The sequence below is a fragment of the Phaseolus vulgaris genome, chromosome 1 (genome assembly GCF_051622355.1).
Source record: "Phaseolus vulgaris cultivar YP4 chromosome 1, ASM5162235v1, whole genome shotgun sequence".
In the NCBI taxonomy this organism is placed as follows: domain Eukaryota; kingdom Viridiplantae; phylum Streptophyta; class Magnoliopsida; order Fabales; family Fabaceae; genus Phaseolus; species Phaseolus vulgaris.
Window position 1 is genome coordinate 48,780,709 of NC_143498.1, and position 22,700 is coordinate 48,803,408.

At 34.2% G+C, this 22,700-nt stretch overlaps 4 protein-coding genes across 4 annotated transcripts; all 4 read right to left on the minus strand.

The window, feature by feature from the left end:
• Nucleotides 1–5,011: 5,011 nt before the first annotated feature.
• LOC137814593 (Nucleic acid-binding, OB-fold-like protein) lies at nt 5,012–6,865 on the minus strand. The gene is made up of 3 exons (XM_068617408.2): nt 6,749–6,865; nt 5,424–5,682; nt 5,012–5,336 (listed from the first exon to the last, which is right to left on the minus strand). Exons 2-3 carry the CDS (start codon nt 5,677–5,679, stop codon nt 5,272–5,274), a joined length of 321 nt encoding a protein of 106 aa, XP_068473509.1. The 5' UTR covers nt 5,680–5,682; nt 6,749–6,865; the 3' UTR covers nt 5,012–5,271.
• Nucleotides 6,866–7,046: 181 nt separating this feature from the next.
• On the minus strand, nt 7,047–7,923 carry LOC150029673 (uncharacterized). Its single transcript, XM_090304793.1, has 2 exons — nt 7,553–7,923; nt 7,047–7,371 (listed from the first exon to the last, which is right to left on the minus strand). The coding sequence occupies exons 1-2, from the start codon at nt 7,688–7,690 to the stop codon at nt 7,240–7,242; spliced, it is 270 nt and encodes an 89-aa protein (XP_090160919.1). The 5' UTR covers nt 7,691–7,923; the 3' UTR covers nt 7,047–7,239.
• A 579-nt stretch (nt 7,924–8,502) lies between these two features.
• CPSRP54 (chloroplast signal recognition particle 54 kDa subunit) lies at nt 8,503–15,205 on the minus strand. The gene is made up of 15 exons (XM_068617409.2): nt 14,957–15,205; nt 14,745–14,886; nt 14,592–14,659; nt 14,382–14,483; nt 13,698–13,850; nt 13,519–13,596; nt 12,988–13,113; nt 12,777–12,879; nt 12,446–12,546; nt 10,783–10,920; nt 10,561–10,704; nt 10,254–10,329; nt 9,548–9,633; nt 9,320–9,445; nt 8,503–8,896 (listed from the first exon to the last, which is right to left on the minus strand). Exons 1-15 carry the CDS (start codon nt 15,185–15,187, stop codon nt 8,789–8,791), a joined length of 1,782 nt encoding a protein of 593 aa, XP_068473510.2. The 5' UTR covers nt 15,188–15,205; the 3' UTR covers nt 8,503–8,788.
• Nucleotides 15,206–15,938: 733 nt separating this feature from the next.
• Nucleotides 15,939–20,675, minus strand: LOC137814582 (rac GTPase activating protein). Its single transcript, XM_068617396.1, has 5 exons — nt 19,740–20,675; nt 18,723–18,843; nt 18,386–18,505; nt 17,908–18,138; nt 15,939–17,052 (listed from the first exon to the last, which is right to left on the minus strand). The coding sequence occupies exons 1-5, from the start codon at nt 20,156–20,158 to the stop codon at nt 16,435–16,437; spliced, it is 1,509 nt and encodes a 502-aa protein (XP_068473497.1). The 5' UTR covers nt 20,159–20,675; the 3' UTR covers nt 15,939–16,434.
• Between the last annotated feature and the right edge of the window lie 2,025 nt (nt 20,676–22,700).

Consider the following 22,700-nt stretch of genomic DNA (forward strand, 5'->3'; position numbering starts at 1 on the left):
TTTAGTTGTAGGTGTCATTTTATTTAAGAAAAGCAATACGGGGCGGGTCATGTGTCTCATCTGTCCGCTATTAAAAAATATGGGGCAGACTCACTATTCTAGCTCGCTGACCCGCATAGGTCTGTCCTGCATAACCCGCATCTTGCATGGAGGCAATGGCGGGACATGTTAGCCCGTATAATAAAAAATTATTATTATTTTACTTTTTTACAAAAGAAAAATATATTTCACTCACATTATTATTGCAGTGTGATCTTTAATTTATTTTATTTAAAAAAATAATATAAAAAATAATGTTTTATTTAATCATCTAAGAAAGTTAATATTAAGAGTAACAATAGATTTAATTTTAAATAAAGTTTTATATTTAAAATTTGTTAATAAAAAATAATATGTAAAAAAGATTTCATTAAAATATTTTGTAGCAAAACTTTGATAAGATACTTTGATACAGTACATACTTATATAGGGAAAATATATGTAAAACAAAATTTTAATTATTTTTAATCAAGTCTTCTAACAACCCTCATACTTGAATTCCTTTATACAATTTTTATCTTAATTGAATGAATTGAAACAAGGATGAAATTTTTATTTTTTAGTAGCAGAAATATACTTTTTTTTATAATTAATGAAATTTTAATATAAATAAAAATTCATTACGCATGCTACCTCTTATGCGAGATGGGTCAGTGAAATGAGTTTGCACTCCTTACGAGGGGTGGGCCAGCATGCATTCCCGCCACTAATTTTATTTATTTTTTCTTTCCAATAAGAGTGTTATAGAAGAATATCGAATTTTGAATTCAATAATAGGGAGAGGTGTGCTTTAGCTGACGACTTTCGAAATAAGCTTTAAAAAATGTTTTTGGAATTTGCTTTCCAAAACATATTTCTAGAATAAGGTGTTTGGAATAACTTTCAGAAATACTTTTTCTAAAATATATTTTTCAAACAACAATTTTGAAAACATACTTTAAAAAAGGAAAGTTATTGTAGAAATCGTATTCTATAAATGTGATTTTTTTATATAGTTGTGTAAATACTATTTTTATTCATGTATATAAAGAGAAACATGATTAGAACTAGAGGAGGAGATTTTTCAACCAAATGTGTCTATTAGACAAAGAGAAGAAGATGGTCATAGTAACATTATTGAAGTTGACAACATGGAAGAAATTGTGATAATTGAGGAGAACCATGTAGTCGAGGATGAGACCTATCCTGGAGGGTCAATAAATAGGTCATTACTTGCCAATTATGAGGACCATGTGGCTAAACAATTATGGAATGGATTTGTAAGTAATAATGTTGACATACATGCATTGAAATTAATGTTTTATTTATTATAAATGCTCAAATGACATTCATTGGCTATTGTAAGATCGTGGTGAGTTAAAATTGGTGTCACATGATAGAAAAATGAATAAGTAGGGAGTGCTACATAAACACAAAATTTGCAGTTAAGTTGTTAGGGTTATCCAATTTGTTCGTGCTTGTAACGACATTGTAGACAAAGGATTGTTGTTTTCCTTTGTAGAGAAGTGGCATTCAAGTGCAAATTATTTTCATCTACCTATTATAGAGTTGACTATCACATTAGATGATGTGGTAAATTTGTTGCACCTACCCATCATTGGACAATTTTGCATGTACCCTACCTTGTATGCAGTTGGGGCTACAAAGTTGTTGGTAGAGCACTCTATGTTGACTGTGTTGCTGTAGATTTGGAAACTAGGGAATGCAAGGGTGGCCATGTGCATTTCAGTTGGTTGCATATTTTTGCAAATAGGAGTGCAAATTCAGTTAGTGTTTTGTACTTGAAGTTATTTGTTAATTTGCAGTTGACTGAAGGATATGTGTGAGTGCCTACTGCTTTGACCCACATGTATTAGCAGTTGGGAGATGCTAGTTATGTAAATATGAAGTAGCTAGCTAAGTACACGAGCTTGTTGGCGATTAGTTTGATTGAACATTATTACATTTTTTAAATACTTAACCTATATTATAGTCTATTGATTGTGTTGAACATGATTTGTTGTAAGCATGAATTCATGAACATTTCCCAGCTATAGGCTTGAGACAAGTGTGTCTTGATTATATTGAGGATGATCCCAGTTCACGTGGTATGTTGTTGGGAGATTATCAACACTTGTAACTAATTGATTGTAGTTGGATAACACTGTGTCAGTTATGGTACAATTTACCATGTATAACGACCACATGTACAATTTACCATGTATACCATGTATAACGACCACATGTACAATTTACCATGTATACCATGTATAACGACCACATGTATCCCTTTGAATGAATCTCGTTGCTTTTAGGCTATATTGGGTTGAACACATGCAGATAGTTGCACATGCCTAAACATATTATCCACCAATATGGATATGTGCAAATCATACATCGCGAACAATTTGTAATCATAAATGGTAATTCGTCGACAAATGAAGTGGATGCTGATTGTTGCATTTTGATGAATATGTTTTATAGGTTGCAATTGATGGTCTGTGAAGGTCATGTTGTTGAGGGCACACCTACGTAGGAAGGGACACACAAAACCCTCGTGCTAGCAAGAGGAACGACAAAAGAAAGGATTGTGTACATTAGGAGGCCACAACATAGACATTGTTGATCATCTTTTATTTTGAGTTATGTAGTTATATGTTTTTTAGACGCGTAAAACTTGTTTATTTCGTACACATTTGTTTGAGTTATATGAAAATTTGAGTTTATTTTTAATTTAAGTCTTGCTTGCATCGTAATCAAATTAATGGGTACACAAAATAATAGAATTGTATCCATATTAAACTTAAAATCCTTACATAATGTCGAAAAATTTAAATACAAAGTGTAAGCTACAAATGTTGTCTAGTGACTATTATCTAGGTAAAAACTTGCATTCGACTAATGGAATATGATGACCAAGCTTGAGCGTGCATATAACAATGAGTTGACCACAACTTTGTTGGTGGAATTGGACAATCTTCTTGCAACTTCACATACAATAACTCACACAATATAAGTCAAACAAGGATTATTACCTTAACATACCTTTAATTGAATTATACCTTGCACAAAATGATTGTCATAAACGTGTCCAATTGAAACAATACAATGGTGGCTCATATCAGTTGGGGTTGGCTCCTTAAAGGGATGAATAATAATTGACTACTTGAGGGATAAACAAACAAGAATGACATTATATCGATTGGGAAAAAACATTCCATATCTAGCATGCTCATAGACTTATTTATACCTGTTTGCAAATAAAGCCAAATCAATTAAATTGATTCATAAGACATTTGACATAGCAAATAAAGTATATGAAATACAGTGACTACTTTTACCATTGACATTCGGTCAACAAGAAGTGAGTTTCTCAAATGTTCATACCGTTGATCACCTCCAAGGAAATCAACATATTCACAATGTCACTAACTAGATTCTTTAAGCGCACAATAACTCATGACTCCTCTTTCATACCCAATAAGGCAACAACAACATAGTAACCACAATGACCATTAGTCTTTACATGAACAAGGTATGGATAAAGCCCTACAGGAAATTAATTTAGTAAAAGGATTGATTTCATTTTAGAGCTATCATGTTGTGAATGTAAGACATCAACATACTCAAAATAAAATGAGACTCGCTTAGTTCATTTGGCAAATTTGTAGCACGATCCTTTTTTATATCATTTGTTTTCACTTTCTCAATTAGTGCACACAAAGATGTCATACTTGAGTATGCAATTTATTCTCGATGTTAACCTTACCAATAATGTCAATCTCTTTAAAGCGATTCATGATCACATCAAACTCCTGTTGGATTGACAATTTTGTTGAACTTTCACATGATGAAATATCCAAAAAGCTTAATGGTATCCTTATTATATGCACTAATTATAGTGGTATGCTACCTACATCAAATGAAACAAATTCAGAAGCATAAAAAGATCATGTGTATATCTAAAGGTACAACCACAACAAGCTTTATTTAACTAAAATGTTGCAACATAAGCATCTTATTAATAGAATCCCAACAAAATCACCATGGAGGTATGAAGCATCCTCCTTAGACTCCAATGTACAACCTCAACCCCACAAAGAAAAATAAATATCAATGAACTTTAGTTTCCACTTAAATTTCACAATAGTATATGATTAAAACATACGTATTTGTTATTTGTTGTGTTACCTAAACCTTATTCATCCATACCTTAACAATTTTTTTTTTGTGTGGAATTAACCAAGTAACATTGATATATTTAACAAATATGGGCCATAAAAAACAAACAACTTTAAATGCATGGACACATGTTGAAATCCTTCTACATGATCACAATTCACAAGAGATCCCCCAGCTTCCATTACTTGGTCACATATATCTTAGATGCACAAACATTTTATACTTTGTTTTCACATTTTTGTCAATGTGAAAGTGACAGAGTACATTATATTCATATGAATAAAACAAATATGTTAACAGAATAATAGTTTACTTATCATTCAAATTCACTGAAAATAACCACGCGTGCATTGTAGAATATGCTAGTTAACCAAACAACATTTTTGCTGGCAATTAATACGTCGTGAGAATATTTTTTTTGGTTGAAACATTTGTCATGCACGTGCTTGACTCTATCTTTTAGTTTGTTAGACGTGAACTTTTTCATAGTAGAGGGATTTTTTTTAAACTTCCTAACAGTTTTTCTTTCCCATTTCATCAGTCTGCGAACTAGGTTTTGTCCTTGGACAGTGTCTTAACATCTGCAAAAGGCATCACGAAGAATGCAGGTGCACGTTGAATTGTCTCATGTTTCACATTCCTCAGTGCACAGAATCCAACGTAAAATGCTATCACTGCAGCACTACGCTAGATATGAGCTTAAAAAAGTTCCCACGGATTCACAGACAATAGAAAAAAGTAAACCAAATATGAGCTAATCATAAAAATTGAAGAGACTGACTACCGTTTTAAATAGCAAATACAATCTCCATTTCACATGACAAAAATGATGAAGTTTTATAAAATTTTAATTATAATCAATAAAACTATTTACCAAGAGAATCCAATAAATGTTTAAATTGCTACTAGTTAAGCCATTAGCATCGGGTAGTTTTTACATGAAATGAAACCTCATTTTCACCTTTATATCAGAAGAAAAATGAAAAACATTATTGCCAAAACAATGGTTAAATCTCGCAGTGTTCCATATGATAGAGAGACCTTCATATAATCATATAAGCTTGTTATAACTCACAGGAACAGGTGTCTAAGTTCTCCATTTGCAAGCTGACAGAGCTTATTGTAGCTGAACATATCTGCCAAGAGGAGAAAAAATTCATCAGAACCCACATGTTTCAACCATATCTAAAAATCAACTTGAGGAATGGGAAGGAAAACAATACCAATGGAATCACCAAAATTGGTCCATATCTCAGCAGCAATCGACTTATCACTGCTAACAATACCAAAAACTTCTACAAAAGTTGTAAGAGGAGCAGGGGGTGTTCCTTTTACAACTACCTGTTTCTCGTCTGTTGATTTTCCAATGACAACTCCACCATCAGATCGCACAACCTGCATCAGGGCCCTTACCCTCCTTCCAACATAAAAGTGCAGTAGTTCTGCATTGACAAAGGCTGCAGGATTTGACATATCCATATTCTGCCAAGACACAAGAAGATAATTTAAATCAAGTACTGAAAACAAAACATATACCCACCCACAAATGAACAAGACAAGACTTGACGGCAAGAAAAAGTCATCTTCTTTGATCTGTTTGATGAAACAACTGACTTTCATTTACATAAATCCTGTCTCATGATTTACTCTGCTTCAAATTTCAAATATCCCTTTCACTAACTACAATTCCTGTCCACTAATGCTGCCGACGGTGAACATTCTGGACCTGTAATTTTAAATATCCCTTTCACTAGCTACAATTTCTGTTCACTAATACTGCTGTAAGTGAGCAGTCCCCATAAACTTAAGATAGCTGGGACTTTCTAACACAAACAGCAACCCAGTAATTTGATGACATGAGCAATGATAATTTTACTGACGAACAGTTAAGAAAAAAACTAACATTGAGTCTCCAAATGGCAAAAGGTTCATAATTACAACAAACATCGCCAAAGAAAAAACCCGCATCATATTAGAAAGGGTCTCATGGTTAATAATCAGCCTCAATACAAGCAGAATCAAGAAAAATACTCAGTCAAAGACGACCAAATCGCACGAGATTACAACAAACATGCATTAGGACTATTGTTTAGTAGGGGTGTAAAATAAAACCTAAAAGTCACACCAAAACTATCTAAAATTATGTACACTGAAAAAATATGTTAGTGTATATTCATTAAATTATAAAATAAAATCAGCATACCACGGTGTGGATATTTTAAGATGCCATAAAATAGAATATTTATTTCATTATTCGGAAAAACAAAATCAGTGAGCAGTTCCTCAGTTTCAAGGAAGTAAAATGAGAGTATATGATGGAACGAGACGATCTAAACATAGCTTGGGATTTTTTTTCTCTTGATTTGGCCATTAATCGAACTCTACCAAAACTCGCTGAACTTATTCTAGAATGTAACAATTGTTCAATTAATCATGGAGACGACAGTGTTTATGAATACGAAACTAGTATTTGGGAACATGGAAGTGAATGTAAAGAAGCATGAAAATGGTTTCTTACGAATGCAAAATGAATTGAATGGATTCTTACCTGATTGAATTCAGAAGCCAATTTTGAAGAACGCCAACCCTGAAGCTCACCACAAGAGAGAGCGTGAGCGCGCGGGTTCTCCTCCCAGAGTAAACAACTTTTTTCTATTCACATTTCATACTCATTACATTTATAATGATACATAAACTATTTTTTTTAATTCTTAAAAAAATATTATATGCCTTTTTAACCCTTTTTCATTCTCATTTTTATAAAATACTGAATATATTAATACGTTGTTTATATATTTTATAAAGAAACAGAAAACAAGAAAGGTTTAACAATTGGAACCTACAAATACTGTAATACATGAAAGGATTATGTACAGATTGATGTGAACATAAACTAGAATGTTTGCATATTGTTGGGGCTGAGGATTTATTTGTGAACCCAAAAATTATGTAAAGAAATTTACATATAAAAGTACTTGACCAAGAACCTAAGACAATGTCTGTAGACCATAATCTCCACATTTCTTACATAAGCAAAGGTCATTTCTCTCTTAACTTCTTGGTTACGGCAAAGGCAACACCTGCCACAGCCACAATTATGCCTGAAACAATAATGGCCGATTTTTCCTTCTTTTTTCCTTCCTTTTTCTCTTGTTTTGCCATAGCTTGTTCCTTCAAACAATCAACCAAACATGCATATATAACAACAATCAGTGCAAGGCATATATATATGCGTAACAAATCATGACTTCTGCAGAAGTGAGAATAATTTTGACTTTGATTTTGGACTGTACATATATAGAAAAAAGAAGTGTTCTTGTATTGAAGTTGATGTTCTTTTTATTGGTAGTACCTTGGATTTTTGTGTGGCAGCCACCTCTGATGATACAGGGTCTACTTCAAGATGAACATTATTGCCAGAAGAATTCAGATCCTCATCAAGGTCTGCTGATGGAAACGATATGTCTGAGCTCACTGGTGGGCTTCCCATTTTCTTCTTCTACTTTTTACTCAAGAATAATCTGCAAGTTGGAACCTCCGTTTTGAATTCAATAATAGGAGAGAACGAAGAGGAGAAAAAAAAATATGCATGATCAAAGTTTCATGGCAAATTCAATGGCAAGGTATTGGTCAAATTTAATTGACAAGTGTCAGTTTTCCAAATAATAAGGTTGTTGGAGTTCTATGGGTCCTTCCTGTTCTCAAACTCACCGAGATAATTGCTCAGACTCTGCTAAACTTTCGGTGATTCGAACATAAAAAAAAAAACATAATGATTTCTTCAAAAGATAGAACAAACGGTGCATACTGTTTTCTGTCTCCTAAATATTGTTATTCTAATAATTTTAGTTCCACGTTTTCTTAGGGAAACTAAAATGTACATTGCAATCCAAACATAGGATGTAACTCACTTTATCATGTTAAATTCCATTTTAACATTACTTAATTTAAAGGTGTAAATAACTTCTGTCATTTATCAATGTTTTAGGTTTAATAAAAAGGATTAATATGTATTGAATTAAAGTTTGAATTTTCACCTTATGAAAAACTCTTATTTGCTATTTGACATTGCTATGAATAGTATTGTTTCTAAGAATAATTGATTATTTGTGAATTATTCAAATTTAACTTATTAATTAAATATCCATTTGAAATTCTATTTGTTTAGAGGAAATCAAGTTTATAGTTAACCTTGATTATTTACTCAAATGCAAGTTTCACAAACTTGATTATGTCCAGATAATTGGATTTTTAATTATTATATACAAACTTCCACTCCCACACCAAGATACAAAGTTGAGATTGTGCAAGAATGACACGCATGCTTCTTAGATTTGTATATCCCGCACATATATGATACAACTCATCTCTGCCTAAATTACATCAAACTCCTGGACAACCCTCATTGCAATATGAATTTATCTAATGATGGTAATAATTATTTTAGCCGAAGAAAGCTGAATCAAACAAGTTGGAGCTACATTGATGAAGAATATTTTAGCTGAAGAAAGCCAAATCATACAAGTTGATTACTAAAGACCGTTGATCCAGACTTTCCATTGTTTAGTGTTGAACCCTTCAGAGATTTTCAACTTTTGCTCCCAAAACCACGAGGAGCTGGCCTTCCGGATGTTGAGTCCACAAATACACTCCTCGATTCCGATCTTTTCCTCCTCCTTGCAGTGCCAGGTGGAGCCTGATAACGGCAGAATGAAGAAACCACAAATCATCAAATGTTATGTTTAAGAAGCATGCACAATTGTACATGCAAACACAAGCTCGAGATTTACAATTCTGTTCTGCATTTGTTCCACGTTTTTTCTGTACAAAGTTCCGTAGTAAATGACTTCACGACTTAAATGAAAATGGCATCAAGAGATTAGGATCATTTCACAATCATCTCACAGCATGGATTGCATGCATGTCAGTTGCACTTTTTAAGCATAACACGCCAAACATTTCACACCTATATTGAGCTAGAGAATGGACTGCTAAGGATACTTATAGATGAGGTTTTGAATACCTAGTATTATTTTACACAAACTAGCTCAGTTAATTCAAAAATTAAATAAAGTAACTTGAAATTTTTTAATCTCATATAAATAGAAAATGAAATCACCTTTTCATCCGCTTTAAGTGCTTCCTCAAGATTACTAAGTGTTGGAAGTGATCCACTTTGCATTACACCCATCAGGTTCTTCATACGAACACGCATTTGGAAAAGCTGAGCTACAAGTTGGCTTACCTGATATATTCATTCCTCTATGTTAGGAAGTATAGCCATGGTAAATAGACCGCAGCTTCTAATGCAACAAGTTAAATTTGAAAGAAAAATCATTCTACATACCTGCTGCTCTGTTTTCCCTGAATCCAGAGCAACTCTTTTCCTCCTGACAGGGGACTCTGCCAACAGTTCCGGCTTTTCCCTCTCCTCTGGAAATAATCAAGAAAGGTTGGTTTTGATCCAGGTTTGACAAATCATAGGGTAAAATAACAGTCAATTCTCCTTACAATAAAAAAAAGCATAAAATTAACACTTTTATGATTTCATAACCAAGGGAATTTGGGCCCTCGGGTGTTTCTGTCAATTTTGCTACGAGTTATATGTAATGATCATTTGCACGTTGAAGATGTGCTTACCCGTAGCACATAATAAGTACTCAATGCATATATTATAAAAAAGAAGCAGAAGAATATGCCAAATAATACCACCATTGAAACCAATACATGTAAAAAAACCGTGACTTTCAAGCCATAACATGGAAAACAACAATTGACTAAATGTCTGGGGGAGAATGGATGGAGTATCAGCAACTGAGCGTAAAAAATACAGAAAACAATCACTGCTGAAAGATAATTGAACTGGTTGCAAAAGCGAGAGTAATTGATCAAAGGACATAAGGCAGCCAGGTAATGCAAGTCATCAACATATACTGCATGTTTCCTCTATCATTGCTAATTACTAAAGATGTTCCCAGGTCAAGAAAAAATTTACTTAGATAAAGATGGTATGGGCAATTTAATTTATCAATTGGTCAGTAGAAAGAAAGGACCTGGGGTCATTGCTTCTATCATTGCTTCCATATTCTGCAAATTCTTCTCTGCATCTCTAATCTGAGAAGGAGTAACCTGCATCCATGTAGATATTATATAAGCTTTATAGCCTTTACTGAATTAACACCACAAATATCAAGAATAATATGCAAATTATAGCAATGCTCAATTCAAGGTTCATAAACCGAAATTGGGAGATAGCGGTCAGATAATTCCCTCCATCATTTGCAATTGCCATGGGGCATAACATACATAAAACTGTCATAAATATAATATTTAGTGCAATTCATGTGCAGGATCTCATACCTTCCCCATACCAGGAATCATTCCAATGACTCGAGATACAGAACCCATTTTGGCAACAGTACGTGTTTGCTTTAGAAAATCGTTGAAGTCAAACTTTGCACTCATGATCTTATTTTGCAGTTCTTCAGCATCTTCTTTACGCATCTACAACAAATGTGGTTAACAATTCATATTGAATACTTTTGTTTTGTGGCAATAAAACAAAAATATAGTGAGACTTACAACTTCTTGTGCCTTCTCAACAAAAGAAAGAACATCTCCCATTCCAAGTATACGTCCTGCCATCCTATCAGGGTAGAAAGGTTCAAGATCCTCCATGCGTTCCCCCCGTCCTACTAGTTTAATTGGCTTTCCAGATACCTGTCATCATTGAACTATCCAAGTAAACAAAATATATGAGAGAAGGAAAGAGATTCAGAATGGTAGGTTATATTAATCAGTTCACAGTTCCGAATGCGCTTATTTCTTTGCACCCTGTTTTCTTCATCCGAAATGTATGTGATGTCACTTCAAAAAATCAATTAAAAGAAAAATCTCCCATAATTGAGGGCATACCAACTTCCATACATTCACAAATTAAATGACGCATAAGTAGTATATTTTGGCTTAGAAATCCAGGAGTCGTATAAATCAGGTTTAGATATATGCCACTCATTCCAAATTCCAAATCATGTTAATGGACGAGATTGCAAATGCAGATCCTCCAATAAATCAAGAGTAATCAGTACTATATACGGGGTCCTAAGTCTATTTCTATGAGAAAATCTGCAACATTTCCCGAGGTACATACATTCACTAGATGAGAGCAAGGATGCAGCGTACACAACACAACACTTGTTTAGCCTAGAAGAGTTCGTCAACATTTCATTTTCAGGCTATTATGTTCTTGAATTGAAATACATTACAGGGAGGGACCTATTATGTTAATACTTACCAGGATATAAAAAAAAAACTGTTTTGTGTTATTTCAGAGACAACGTAAAAGTTGGGAGGTTGAGCCATCTAAGAGAAATAGATTAGTTGGGTGTTTGGAAGAGCTTACTTGGGCTTATGGAAGTGGCTTATGAACTTTCCATAAACCTTTTTTACTCTATTTCAATAACCTACCATGAAAAGCTTATCAAAATAAGCCCCAAGCTTAGGAATAAACTCTCATTTGACAAAATATTTTTGAATAAATGCTTAATTAATTTGCCCAAATGTGGCCCAGGCCTTTCACTGTCTGAAAGGAAAAAGCTATCTTTAAAGGGAGAACTCCCCAAGTCTTACAAAAAGTATTTTGGTCATATTAGTTGATGTAAGATCTTAACACAACCTTCATCCAAGGACAACATTTGGAGCATGAAGTTTGACATTTACAAGTAACCCAAAATTAGGATTGGATATACATATACTTAAAACCAAAGCTATCTTAAGGAGTACTTCAGCCATACTCCAAGCTGACGTGGGATCTTAACCCAACCTTCATCCGAGGAACAAACATTTAGAGTATGGAGTTTGCCAGGCTAAACATCTATTAGAGACCCAAAATTAGGATAGGACACACTTTGATACTTAACCCAAAGGATTGCCAAAAAGTACTTTTAGATATATTCCTAGCCAATATCGGATTTTAACTTTAACACCATCGAATGGGGTTGTTTCTGATCTCTAGCCTTCTTTCAGTGCAATTGACAAACACATCACACAAAGAAGAAAAGCTAAGATGGTAGGATTTCCTTCCCTCAAGCATCAATTATTCACATTTGTAAATTAAGGGAACCAACTTTGAAGAGTTTGTAATAATAGAAATTATGGTATAGAATGGTAAACGTTTCAGCAAAGTTTGAAAATAAAAATAGAAAATAAAAACATTTTACAAAAGCTAAGATAAAGGCAGGCAAACCTCTTTGACACTCAAAGCTGCTCCACCTCTTGAATCACCATCAAGCTTTGTCAAGATGGCACCTGTTATTCCAATCTCAAGATTGAAAGTAGTCACTAATGCTGTATAACAAAAATAGTAGCGTCAGAATTTGGAATGGATATAATGTTGGAGTATAATAATTAATAATCTACACAAGGCACAAGATTACCGCAAAGCCAAAAGAAACAGATCAGTAAATGATAATCGTTAATTATTAACCATTTCATAATATAAATGATTTTTTTTTCATTGGACTATTTAAAGAAAAAATTCATTTCATGTAAAGCAGTACAAATACACTTCTGAATACCTGCAGCTTCTTGCCCAGTCATTGCATCGACAACTAGCAACACTTCTGTTGGATTCAATGCCCTTTTCACTTCTTTTAACTCATCCATCATTGTCTTGTCAATCTGTCCAATAAGAAATACAACCGTAATCAATAGAATACAAATGATTCAAGAATAAACAGAAATGAAATAATTATTTGTTATAACATTTCCAATCCCATAGAGAATCACCTGCAGTCTACCGGCAGTATCAACAATAACAACATCAATTTTCTTCTTTTTTGCCTCCTCTAAGCCTTGTTTGGCAATTTCTGAAGGTTTAACATCTGTACCTGCTGCATAGACAGGCACATCTACCTGATACAAGCTACAACTAATTATAAATATGACTACATATAAATATGAGATAATAAAATAATATTAATTAGATCTCTGATGTCTGATTCAATTGGTTAAAAAAATCTATATTTTAAGATCCTAATATAGATCAGTAAATACACTGAAAATGCCTGGGAGGCGAAAATATAGCTAGATTACCAAAACACTGCCTAACAACACAAGCATAACAGCCCATAAAACACATCACTTCCACTACAATACACTTTCTTCATCAGTTTTGTGGTAGTAGCAACACAGAATCTTATGTCTCCATACAAAAGTTTCAATTGAAACTTTAAAATGACATTGATGCCAATATTTAAAGGATGCATATTTCTCAAATAATTGCAACGGATCAACTTCAAGGCAATAAAATTCCAGTACCTGTTTTCCCAAAATAGAAAGCTGGTCAATAGCAGCAGGTCTGTATACATCACCAGCAACTAGCATGCAACTTTTTCCCTGAGATAAAATTATCACGATTAGCTTTAAATTTTCAGTAAGGTGCACGAACTACATACAGACTACAAGGAAGGAGGTAGAATAAGTGGGGGAAAAAGCACCTGTTTCTTGAAATAATTTGCCAACTTTGCACAAACGGTGGTCTTCCCAACTCCCTGGAGTCCAGCCAATAAAATGACAGTGGGCCCAAATTTGGCAAAAGCCAGTTCAGAAACCTCTCCACCCATCAATTGTACAAGTTCATCATGTACAATCTGCAAAACCAAATTATCAGCACAACACCCATTTCATTCTTATATAGATATTCAGTACTCAGACAAAAATAGATCAATATCTCATACAAATCTCATCTTTACTGCATGTGAAATATGCACATATTATATCAAGACAAACCAAAATATACATATACAGGAAATAGTACAATAGTGCTATAATGCAATAGTCATATGGTGCATTCCATGCCACAAACTCCAACTGCACTTTGACAACCCCCACCCAACAAAAAAGAAAAAGGAGATATAATCAGTTGAATTGAGATGCAAAGTTCAGATTTTTCAAATGAACCTTTGCAACCAAACACACATTGGAGTCTAAAAACTTCTTGTGGAGCTGAAATTGAAATTTATTGCACAAACGGAAGCAGTTGAAGAAAATGGTGGATTTACTCCTTAGAATTTCCCATGGTGATTTAAAGGTGATAGAAATGCTAGCAGGGTAAGTTTTCAGACACAACAACAAAGAATACCTTGTGAAGTTGTGAGAAGTGTGGAACTGAATGATTTTACCTTAACCAATTGCTGATCCGGTCTCACCCCTCGAATGACACCAACACCCACAGCCTGATCACTGACAGACTGCACAAACCTTCTAACAACAGGAAGACTAACCTGCCAACACAACACGCATCTACTCAAGGCCCTGTTTGTTTACCACCTTCAAAAACAGCTTCCTAGAATTCGAGACAACTCAAAAAACATGTTAAAAAGGCAACTTACATCCGCTTCTAGAAGAGCTCTCCTAATATCTCGCATAGGCTCCACAATGTTCTCTTTAGACAAAACCTCTACAAACATAAACAAACATCCAAATCAGCTCAATAACAATCTAAACAATGTAATAGTCGCTAATTCTTTTGAAATTTGGAAAACCTTCTCCTTTGAGTTTGTTCCATGCAGTCTCAAGGCCACTCGTCAATTGGCCGAACATTTCAGCCCTCACCACTACTCCGCGCGAGTCCCTTCTCACGGCCACACTCTTAGAGTTCGAGTTCACCCAACCCCATACCTCTTTCTGCCACACAATCCAAATTAATTAGTTAATTATCACTGAACGTGTTTGCGTTAAACAGTAAGCAACATACCGCGAACCAGTTTCTGGAAGATAAGGAAGCGTTGGTGGAAGGAGGAGAAAGCTTGACTGATTTGGCAGAAGAAGAACGCAGGGTTCTGTTGTGAGAGAAAGAAAGGGAAAGTGTGGAGAAATGGCGGGAACCTGCTACTGCCTCCATGTCTTCTTCTCTGCTGAACCTCTCAAGCTTCCTTTCTATCTGTGTTATCCACAGCCACAGCTCAAAACTGTGACAACGTGGCATACACCGTGTTTCATCGTTTTTACATTTTTTTTAATATCTATTTATGATCAATAATTAAAAAATATGACTCGTCAATTTTAATGCATTTTATAATCACTTTGTTATTTAAAAAAATATTTTTTAAAGATATCTGAAAAATAATCAGAACTGGGTTTTAGTCATAGTTACGTTATTAGTGATCATACATTATATACCGATTTGAGATTTTTATTTTATTTTTTGTATCTTCTTATTACACTGTATTACTTATTTTGTTAAATTTGTTTTGAAAAATTATTTAAAAATCAATTAAATAAAGTATAGAGTTTTGAAGATGAAAATAACAATTTTTGTCTAATAATTATTCAAATTTTATATGAAGAAACTGAAAACGAAAAAAATCATTCCATCATGATTTCTTATGGATTCCGAACATAATTACGATTTACTAATAAAAAAACCTTTCTTAGCTGCTGACCACTGTTATTCAAGATGTAGCTTATGCGATTACAAGTACATTTTTCACATCTGCTTCTTTTAGTAAATCGTTGAAGTGTTTTTTTTTAGCTACAGAATAATAACACATCAAATTGCAACATTCCATTTTTTTACACGTTCTGGATTTTTAACGCAGAACCAACAAAAGGTTAGTTTTGTCTGATACAATTCCATCATTTTCTTCTACTTCTTTTCTTTTCTTTTCACTGCTGCGCTTGGAAGAATATTCACCATAGATTGAAATAGCAGTCTATTTCTGTATCAGTTCATCATGTTTCATATGTTCAAACCATTTCTCTCTTCCTTAAATATCCAAACAGAAATACATAGGCTTATTCATACAAAAAAATGTGTTGAACACAGCATACAGAAAACTTTGAATTCGTTAAATTCTATACTTGAGCAACGGAAAGAAAAACGTTAGGGAAGTGTGCATGGTTAATGACAGAATAAAAAAACATGGTTAAAAAGCTCACGGAAGAAACAATAACAGAAAAACACATCAGCAAACTAGTAGTAGTAGTAGTGAGCATTTCCAAACGTGGAAACACAAATAGAGATCTCCCCTTCACACCTTGTCCTTTCCCTTGCTTTTCCTTCTCCATGTTGGGGCCTTCACAACATGGATGCACTGCATTGTGACATCAGCTATTATGCAACTCACAAGTAGTCCATATTTACTGAACTAACAATTGCAGAACATTATGGGAGTATCACTTTTCTTCTGTCATCCTGTCCCTCAGGCAGCAAGATAAAAGGATGAGAACCTTTCAACGCCAAGCTTCAGCCAACTCCGTTCTTGAATTTATACGCCCAATAATGGCGGTTCCGCGGTTCTTCTCTGCAGCTCCTGCTACCGGAAGCTCAATCACCTTATTGGAACATTTGTCTATATCATAAGTACTCAACTGAAGGCTTTTGCTCCTGCAAAATTTTGCTTGATCCCCCTTTGTCTGCCCAGTAGTGAGGCCATAGTCTTGAAGCCCAATTGCCAAAGAGCAAATTTGAGACACAAGATTGCAAGGACAACTGCCAACCAACAACCTATTTCCACTAGAAATAAGATTTTCAGTAGATGTTGGCAACCTTTTGGATTCAGTTTCACAGCCATCTTCTATAAGATGACTAGGGCTTTGTTGAAACGGCTCTGCAGCGACAAATAATGCATCTTCATCTTCGTCACTACAATCATTTCCACTTTCACTGCCATCCTTGTGTAGCATTTCTGAATTGCTATGGTGTCCATCATCGTCAAAAGAATTAAGGTTTCGACCAGGATTTGATTTTACAATAGACTCCTCCCTTTCCTTAAGTGTCTTTACGACCAGTGTCTTCAGAAAATTCATGACTTGTACGGCATACATCAAAGCAGTCAAAGGATCCGCCATCTGTAGTAGACATGCAAGACAGATATACTGTTATTGCAATGTAGACTAATCGTAAATATTACAATTTTGTACAGCATACTAGAAACAAGACTAAAGGAGCAAAAACACACAAACCAGAGTCAAGAAGAAATGCAACTGATGCAACATAAATCAACCATAACCTTTATCCAAGACAATGATTTTACATGGCAAACCGAAAGATTTTAGGAGTGCAAGAAACACTGCCAAATTTATGTGGTACTAAAGTGAATTTTTTTCTGGATATTCACAAGAATTAAAAGGATAGTTTTCCAGTTTTACACGCACTTCTCTGGCCCTCTAGTGAAGAGTACTCACTCTGACCCTATCAGATAGTCTCTGAAGAAAATAAAATCTCAAAACTATAATTATGAAGAAAAGGAAAATGATTACAGTGGTGATCAATCTACAGACTCAACATAATAGGCTAACCTTATTCTAGATTGGAATAAGATAATCCAACATACCATAAATTCCCGTAATAACTAATAGAATCAAACCCAAAGCCTCAATTTCAAAATTAAAATCCTAAAACTACTGGCCATTTTACATCGACATGTTTTCCCAGATCTTCAAAAATCGCCAGAACACCAGTTAAGGGTGAGAAAACCAAAAGGCAATAGTGTAAATCTTTTTTCACCAGTTTGAAGACAATTGAGCTAACTTTACTACACATACAAAAAGATATCATCATAATATGTCAAAACGTTTGCTCCACTCATCAAGTTATATCCAATAAGATGGGGTTGACTTGTATTGTAAAAATTCAATAACAAATAACGGGGCTAAGAACAGAACTGTAAACTACATTTATAGTAGAAAATGATCTGGTCTTACTTGGGTCATGTTTGGTGCAAAAACCATTGCAACATTACGTGCATTCATCTTGTTCAAGTTTTCCATTTGAGCAACATCTGCCATTAAGTTTATTGCCCAATCTAGCAAAGCAGCTTCTGTTGGAGGAAGAAGCCTCACAAGCTGAGCACATTCTTCTTCTGACTGGGATTGCATCACCTGCTCAGGTGAGAGAGGGTCCAATACCCCAGTAGGTAGTTCTCTGAACCAAGCCTGTAAAGGAACACAAGCTCATCAAAATTAATGAAATAATGTCCTTAATACGTTTCCTTGATTACTTGGTTTTCTCTTGAATGCATTCACCACTCTACCCGGTCGTTAAAAAAAGGAAAACAATTAACATTAGCATATTATTAAATTCACCTAGACAACTTTCAAATAGAAGTCCAGACCAAAATCCAACAAATCTAGACCCCAATTCCAAATAAATCTAAAAAATAATTAGGGAAAATAGTAATACCTTTATGAGACCTGCCAAGCAATGCACATCAATGCCATCAGGTACAACTCCTCTGTTTAATTGTTCCCTCACAAACTCCTCTTGACCATTTTCAGCATTGATTCTGAAGATTCCTTCAGCCTGGATGTATAAATTTAATTTCAAGATTCAAGTCTAATTAAAATTAAACAACAAAATATACAAAATGGTTTCTGGTAAAATTACAAGCAAAACATGGTAAAAATAATGTGGAAATTGGTCATCCAATTACTCATATTACAGTTAAAGAAGAATATTTCTTCAAAACACCTTTACATTCTCAACAAGGTAAGGAAGGACTAGGAGCTAGGATAAATACCTGCAGGCCTCCTTGTGCATACAAATGTCTTTGCATTAACAGCAGTATTGTAGGTACACTATTTCCTCTGGCGTCAAAAGAAAGCTGCATAGATTCTGTTGAAACTCCAAAAACATTTGCGCTGCGGATAGTAAATAAAAATATATCAACGTTCAGGGAATAATAGAATTAAGGGGACCTTCACTGGACTGGACACATAATGAGTCAGGTATAGGACAAGATCGCTAAAAAGTAGTTAACCAAATAACTAGGTTGCATACACTAAGCACAAATTGGGCATTGCGTACTTGTGTCTCAACAATGGCAACCCCTTGACTGAAATGTGAAAATAACATCGCCAGGGTTTATCATTACTTGCCGTGTCAGTAGCAAGAAATAATCATTTGTCTATGAACAAACAAGGAAATAGAATGCATGTATGACATAATCAGCAAAGATAAGATGCAAGAATGAACCAAATCCACTTCAGAAAACTAATTTGCAAGACATACAAGTTGCACTTTACCAGTATGACATTAACTACAAATTATATATGGATAACATGACAGGAAACCACTGACTGAAAAATAAAATTACAATTATATGTCATAGAGAGCCTTCGATTGTATCTAACATTCAAATCTTTTGAAGAGTAAGAGCAGAGGAAAACTAAATCATGTGGGCAGAGACTAGATATTGGAAAATAGAAAAAGGTCAAAGGAATGCCTATCCATGTCTAAGCAATGATACAACCACAATCATCACATTATAACTTTAAAAAACTCAATATGGAAACATAAACCTGTAAACTCCATTACATCAGTTAGGAACCTGATACCAATTTTAAACTTCTATACCACACAAGTTCAATTAATAAGACTCTAGCCATGAAACAAAAAAGTGAGACCATTAACAAAGATTTCTAACAAAACACCCTTTTCAGAACCCAGCCTCTCAGAAAATGCACCAATCCAATGACAAAAAAATTCTAAGAAAGATTAAATTTTGAAGAAACCCCAAGTTTCCTTGAGAACATACCTAGCACTGGGGGACCTCCTGGGAACTTCGGGTTCAAACTCAACAGGCAAACCAAGAAAACCATGGAAGCGATCGAAGGTGACATGAGCCACGTGTCTCACATTGGAAGGCCACCCAATCTCCATGGAAGAAGAAGAAGAAGAAGATGACGATGAGGAAGCTGTAGTGCTGCACCCAATCAGAGACTTCCGAAACGTAGCTATCAAAAGGGTCAAAATGGAAAGCTGATCCCTTTCTCTTTCCCTTTTTCTCTCTTCTTCTTCTTCTTCCTCTTCTTCAGCTTCCAAATCCAAAGGGGACTCTGGCAGCACCACTTCTTCCACAGTGGGAGCGTTAATAAGCGAACTTGGGTGCGACCCATCATTGGGTGTGAGACCACCACAGCTTGACGATGAAGGCAACTGAAGCACTTCCGTCATATTTGATTCTTTCCCTTCCCACCAATTTTAATAACAATAACAATAATAATATATTAAATTATTATTTTGTTATTATTAGTATTATTCCTCTCCTTCTAATTCCAAATTCCTCACCGAAAAAAGCCAAGATTTTGGTGGAGTAGAGTTTCCTTCAAGAAAAGGGTCTCGGAAGGTGAAACGTTACCATCATTACTGTGCCTTCGGAGACGAATCATGTCATATAAGAAAGAAAAAGGAGGAAGATGCGGTTGTTGGAAATGGTTAGGGTGAACTGCAGATGATGATGATGATGAGAAGAGAGAGAAAGAAATGTGCATAACATAATGTAAGAATTGTTGTTGTAATTATTATTTATTAATGTTTGTTCATCTTTTTGGTGGTGGCACTGGGAATGCTTTCCACCTCACACCTTCCCAATCTGGTACTCATATAATTCCACTCTTTGAGTCCTATCTAATTTTCTTTCTTCCCAGATTCACTTCCAAAGATCACACCTTTGACCCCACTTTTCCTCAACACCCTCTGGGTCTCACTTTATATACCATTCTTAATAACATCTTAATTACATTCACATATCTTAGATACCATTTTTAGCAAACAGTTTATGTATATACAGTAATACACTTTTTACATTAACCATAAATTCCTATGCCTACAAATAATAACTAGTTTCTGCATTAACTGGACCTGTTACTGTGATTTTCTATAGATAACATTGCTAAATTTTATAATAATTATTTACATTTTGTATTGATTGAGAGTAACCACTCATATCAGTATTATTAAATATTTCTTTCAGTTAACAAAATTATAGACTTTTTTTTCAGGATTATAATTGCTATGATCTAACCTGATATAGTTTTTGGATAAGATCAAACACAAGTTATCTGTTACACAAATTATTTCCAGAGTAAAGGTTACCAAACTACTAGAACTGATATAACAGTTCATTTATTTAAATGTTGGATGATAAGTTTCTCTCAGTTTAAAGTTTCACCTCAAATAAAGTCTATATTTAATCTAATGTTTCAATGCCTATACTGTTAAGACAAAAAAACTTTAAATTTTTATTGGAAAACAAAAGTGGCATTGAATAAAGTTGTGTCCTAACGTATTGAAGATACTTAATTACATTTCTTAGCATGTCAGGTTTAGGCCAATTCTATGTGCAGCATTTTAGTTGGGTGAACTTATTGCAAGATTAATGCCAACTTCTTACAGCAGCAAAAATGAATGTTATGTTTTGACACAGGGCATGTAGGGTGGCGTGTAAGTATGCAATGTACTATTAGTCTCTTAATTTGTGTGTCCATTTCATAGGGAAGAACAAGCATTACTCACACACACCAAACCAATCTAAAGTCCAAAATCCAAGATCATGAATGAATCCATGATCACGACGTGTGAGAACAAGACATCAGAGGTGTACACTAACCATTCGCTAGACTCTTCACTGCCCTATCCATTTCTAACTTTTTCACTGAATTGTCACTGTTTTCTCATCTTGGAACCTACCATTTTTATTATTGTGCATGCTTTTTGGTTGGGGCCATATTTTACTGTGCATGTTTATGAAGCTCTGTAGGGTTAGTCTTACTAAAATCTACCTAAAACAGATTATGAAATGGTGGTGTTCAACATCCTCCCTGGTCCACATGCAACTCCACCATATAACATTATAGGTTAAATCAACTCACAAACTCTAATATTGTCTCCACATGTCCTTAACTTCGTTGTCTTTGTCTCGGAAAATTTAATGAAGATAAAATTTAGCCACATCTTCTAATAAGGACCTTTCAAACTCCGGAAAGGTGAATTAGTGTAGCTCTAGATTATAACTATTTTATGAGGAATAATACTATCACATTCTTAAGAGTCAAGATTATAATCATCTTATGAGAAATAATACTATCACATTCTTAACACTAAAGATTATAATCATTATATGAAAAATAATACTATCACATTCTTAACAGTAAAATTGTAAATAGTAGTTATTTTTATGGGTGGAAAAGGATCATTTTTGTCCTACTGAGAGCACCTACTGTCCTCTACAGTATAACATTCGATCTTAGAGTGCATGCAAAAAGTACTTTGATGTCTAAGTCAGGATTCCGTATAAGATAGTTGAAAATAATAAATATTGTTTAATGATACATATCTTTTGTCTTGAGTGTAGTGTATATTTATAGGATTATCGGTTATGGGTCTCCATTAGGATCATCTCGATGTTAAAGTAAGATTGTGTACCTTTAATGAAATTAATCACGTTGTACATAGTTAATCCTTTGTTCCTAAAAATTAGACTCAATCATATTATTTGTAGGATATTCAATTTTATAACTGAGAAAATATTTAGTCACATTAGTGTTGTGTATGACACTCAATTATTGTTATCGATGATACAGTTGTAGTCACATTAGTGTAGGAGACTCAATTTTTGTTATCGATGATACAATAGTAGTATTGGAGACTCAATTTTTGTTATCGATGATAAAGTAGTAGTATTGTGGTATATTATTATGTTTCTTTAGATGAGATC

Excerpts from the sequence above, each read along its gene's own strand:
- LOC137814593 (XM_068617408.2), bottom strand. The coding sequence starts at position 5,679 with ATGGATATGTCAAATCCTGCAGCCTTTGTCAATGCAGAACTACTGCAC. Across the intron at positions 5,337-5,423 it reads CAATTTTGGTGATTCCATTG|ATATGTTCAGCTACAATAAG; the intron begins GTATTGTTTTCC and ends TCCTCTTGGCAG.
- CPSRP54 (XM_068617409.2), bottom strand. The coding sequence starts at position 15,187 with ATGCCACGTTGTCACAGTTTTGAGCTGTGGCTGTGGATAACACAGATA. Across the intron at positions 12,547-12,776 it reads GACTGGGCAAGAAGCTGCAG|CATTAGTGACTACTTTCAAT; the intron begins GTATTCAGAAGT and ends TTTGTTATACAG. Across the intron at positions 8,897-9,319 it reads CACTTAAAGCGGATGAAAAG|GCTCCACCTGGCACTGCAAG; the intron begins GTGATTTCATTT and ends TGCCGTTATCAG.
- LOC137814582 (XM_068617396.1), bottom strand. The coding sequence starts at position 20,158 with ATGACGGAAGTGCTTCAGTTGCCTTCATCGTCAAGCTGTGGTGGTCTC. Across the intron at positions 18,139-18,385 it reads GCTTGGCAGGTCTCATAAAG|GCTTGGTTCAGAGAACTACC; the intron begins GTATTACTATTT and ends GTTCCTTTACAG. Across the intron at positions 17,053-17,907 it reads TTGCACCAAACATGACCCAA|ATGGCGGATCCTTTGACTGC; the intron begins GTAAGACCAGAT and ends TGTCTACTACAG.
- LOC150029673 (XM_090304793.1), bottom strand. The coding sequence starts at position 7,690 with ATGGGAAGCCCACCAGTGAGCTCAGACATATCGTTTCCATCAGCAGAC. Across the intron at positions 7,372-7,552 it reads CTGCCACACAAAAATCCAAG|GAACAAGCTATGGCAAAACA; the intron begins GTACTACCAATA and ends GATTGTTTGAAG.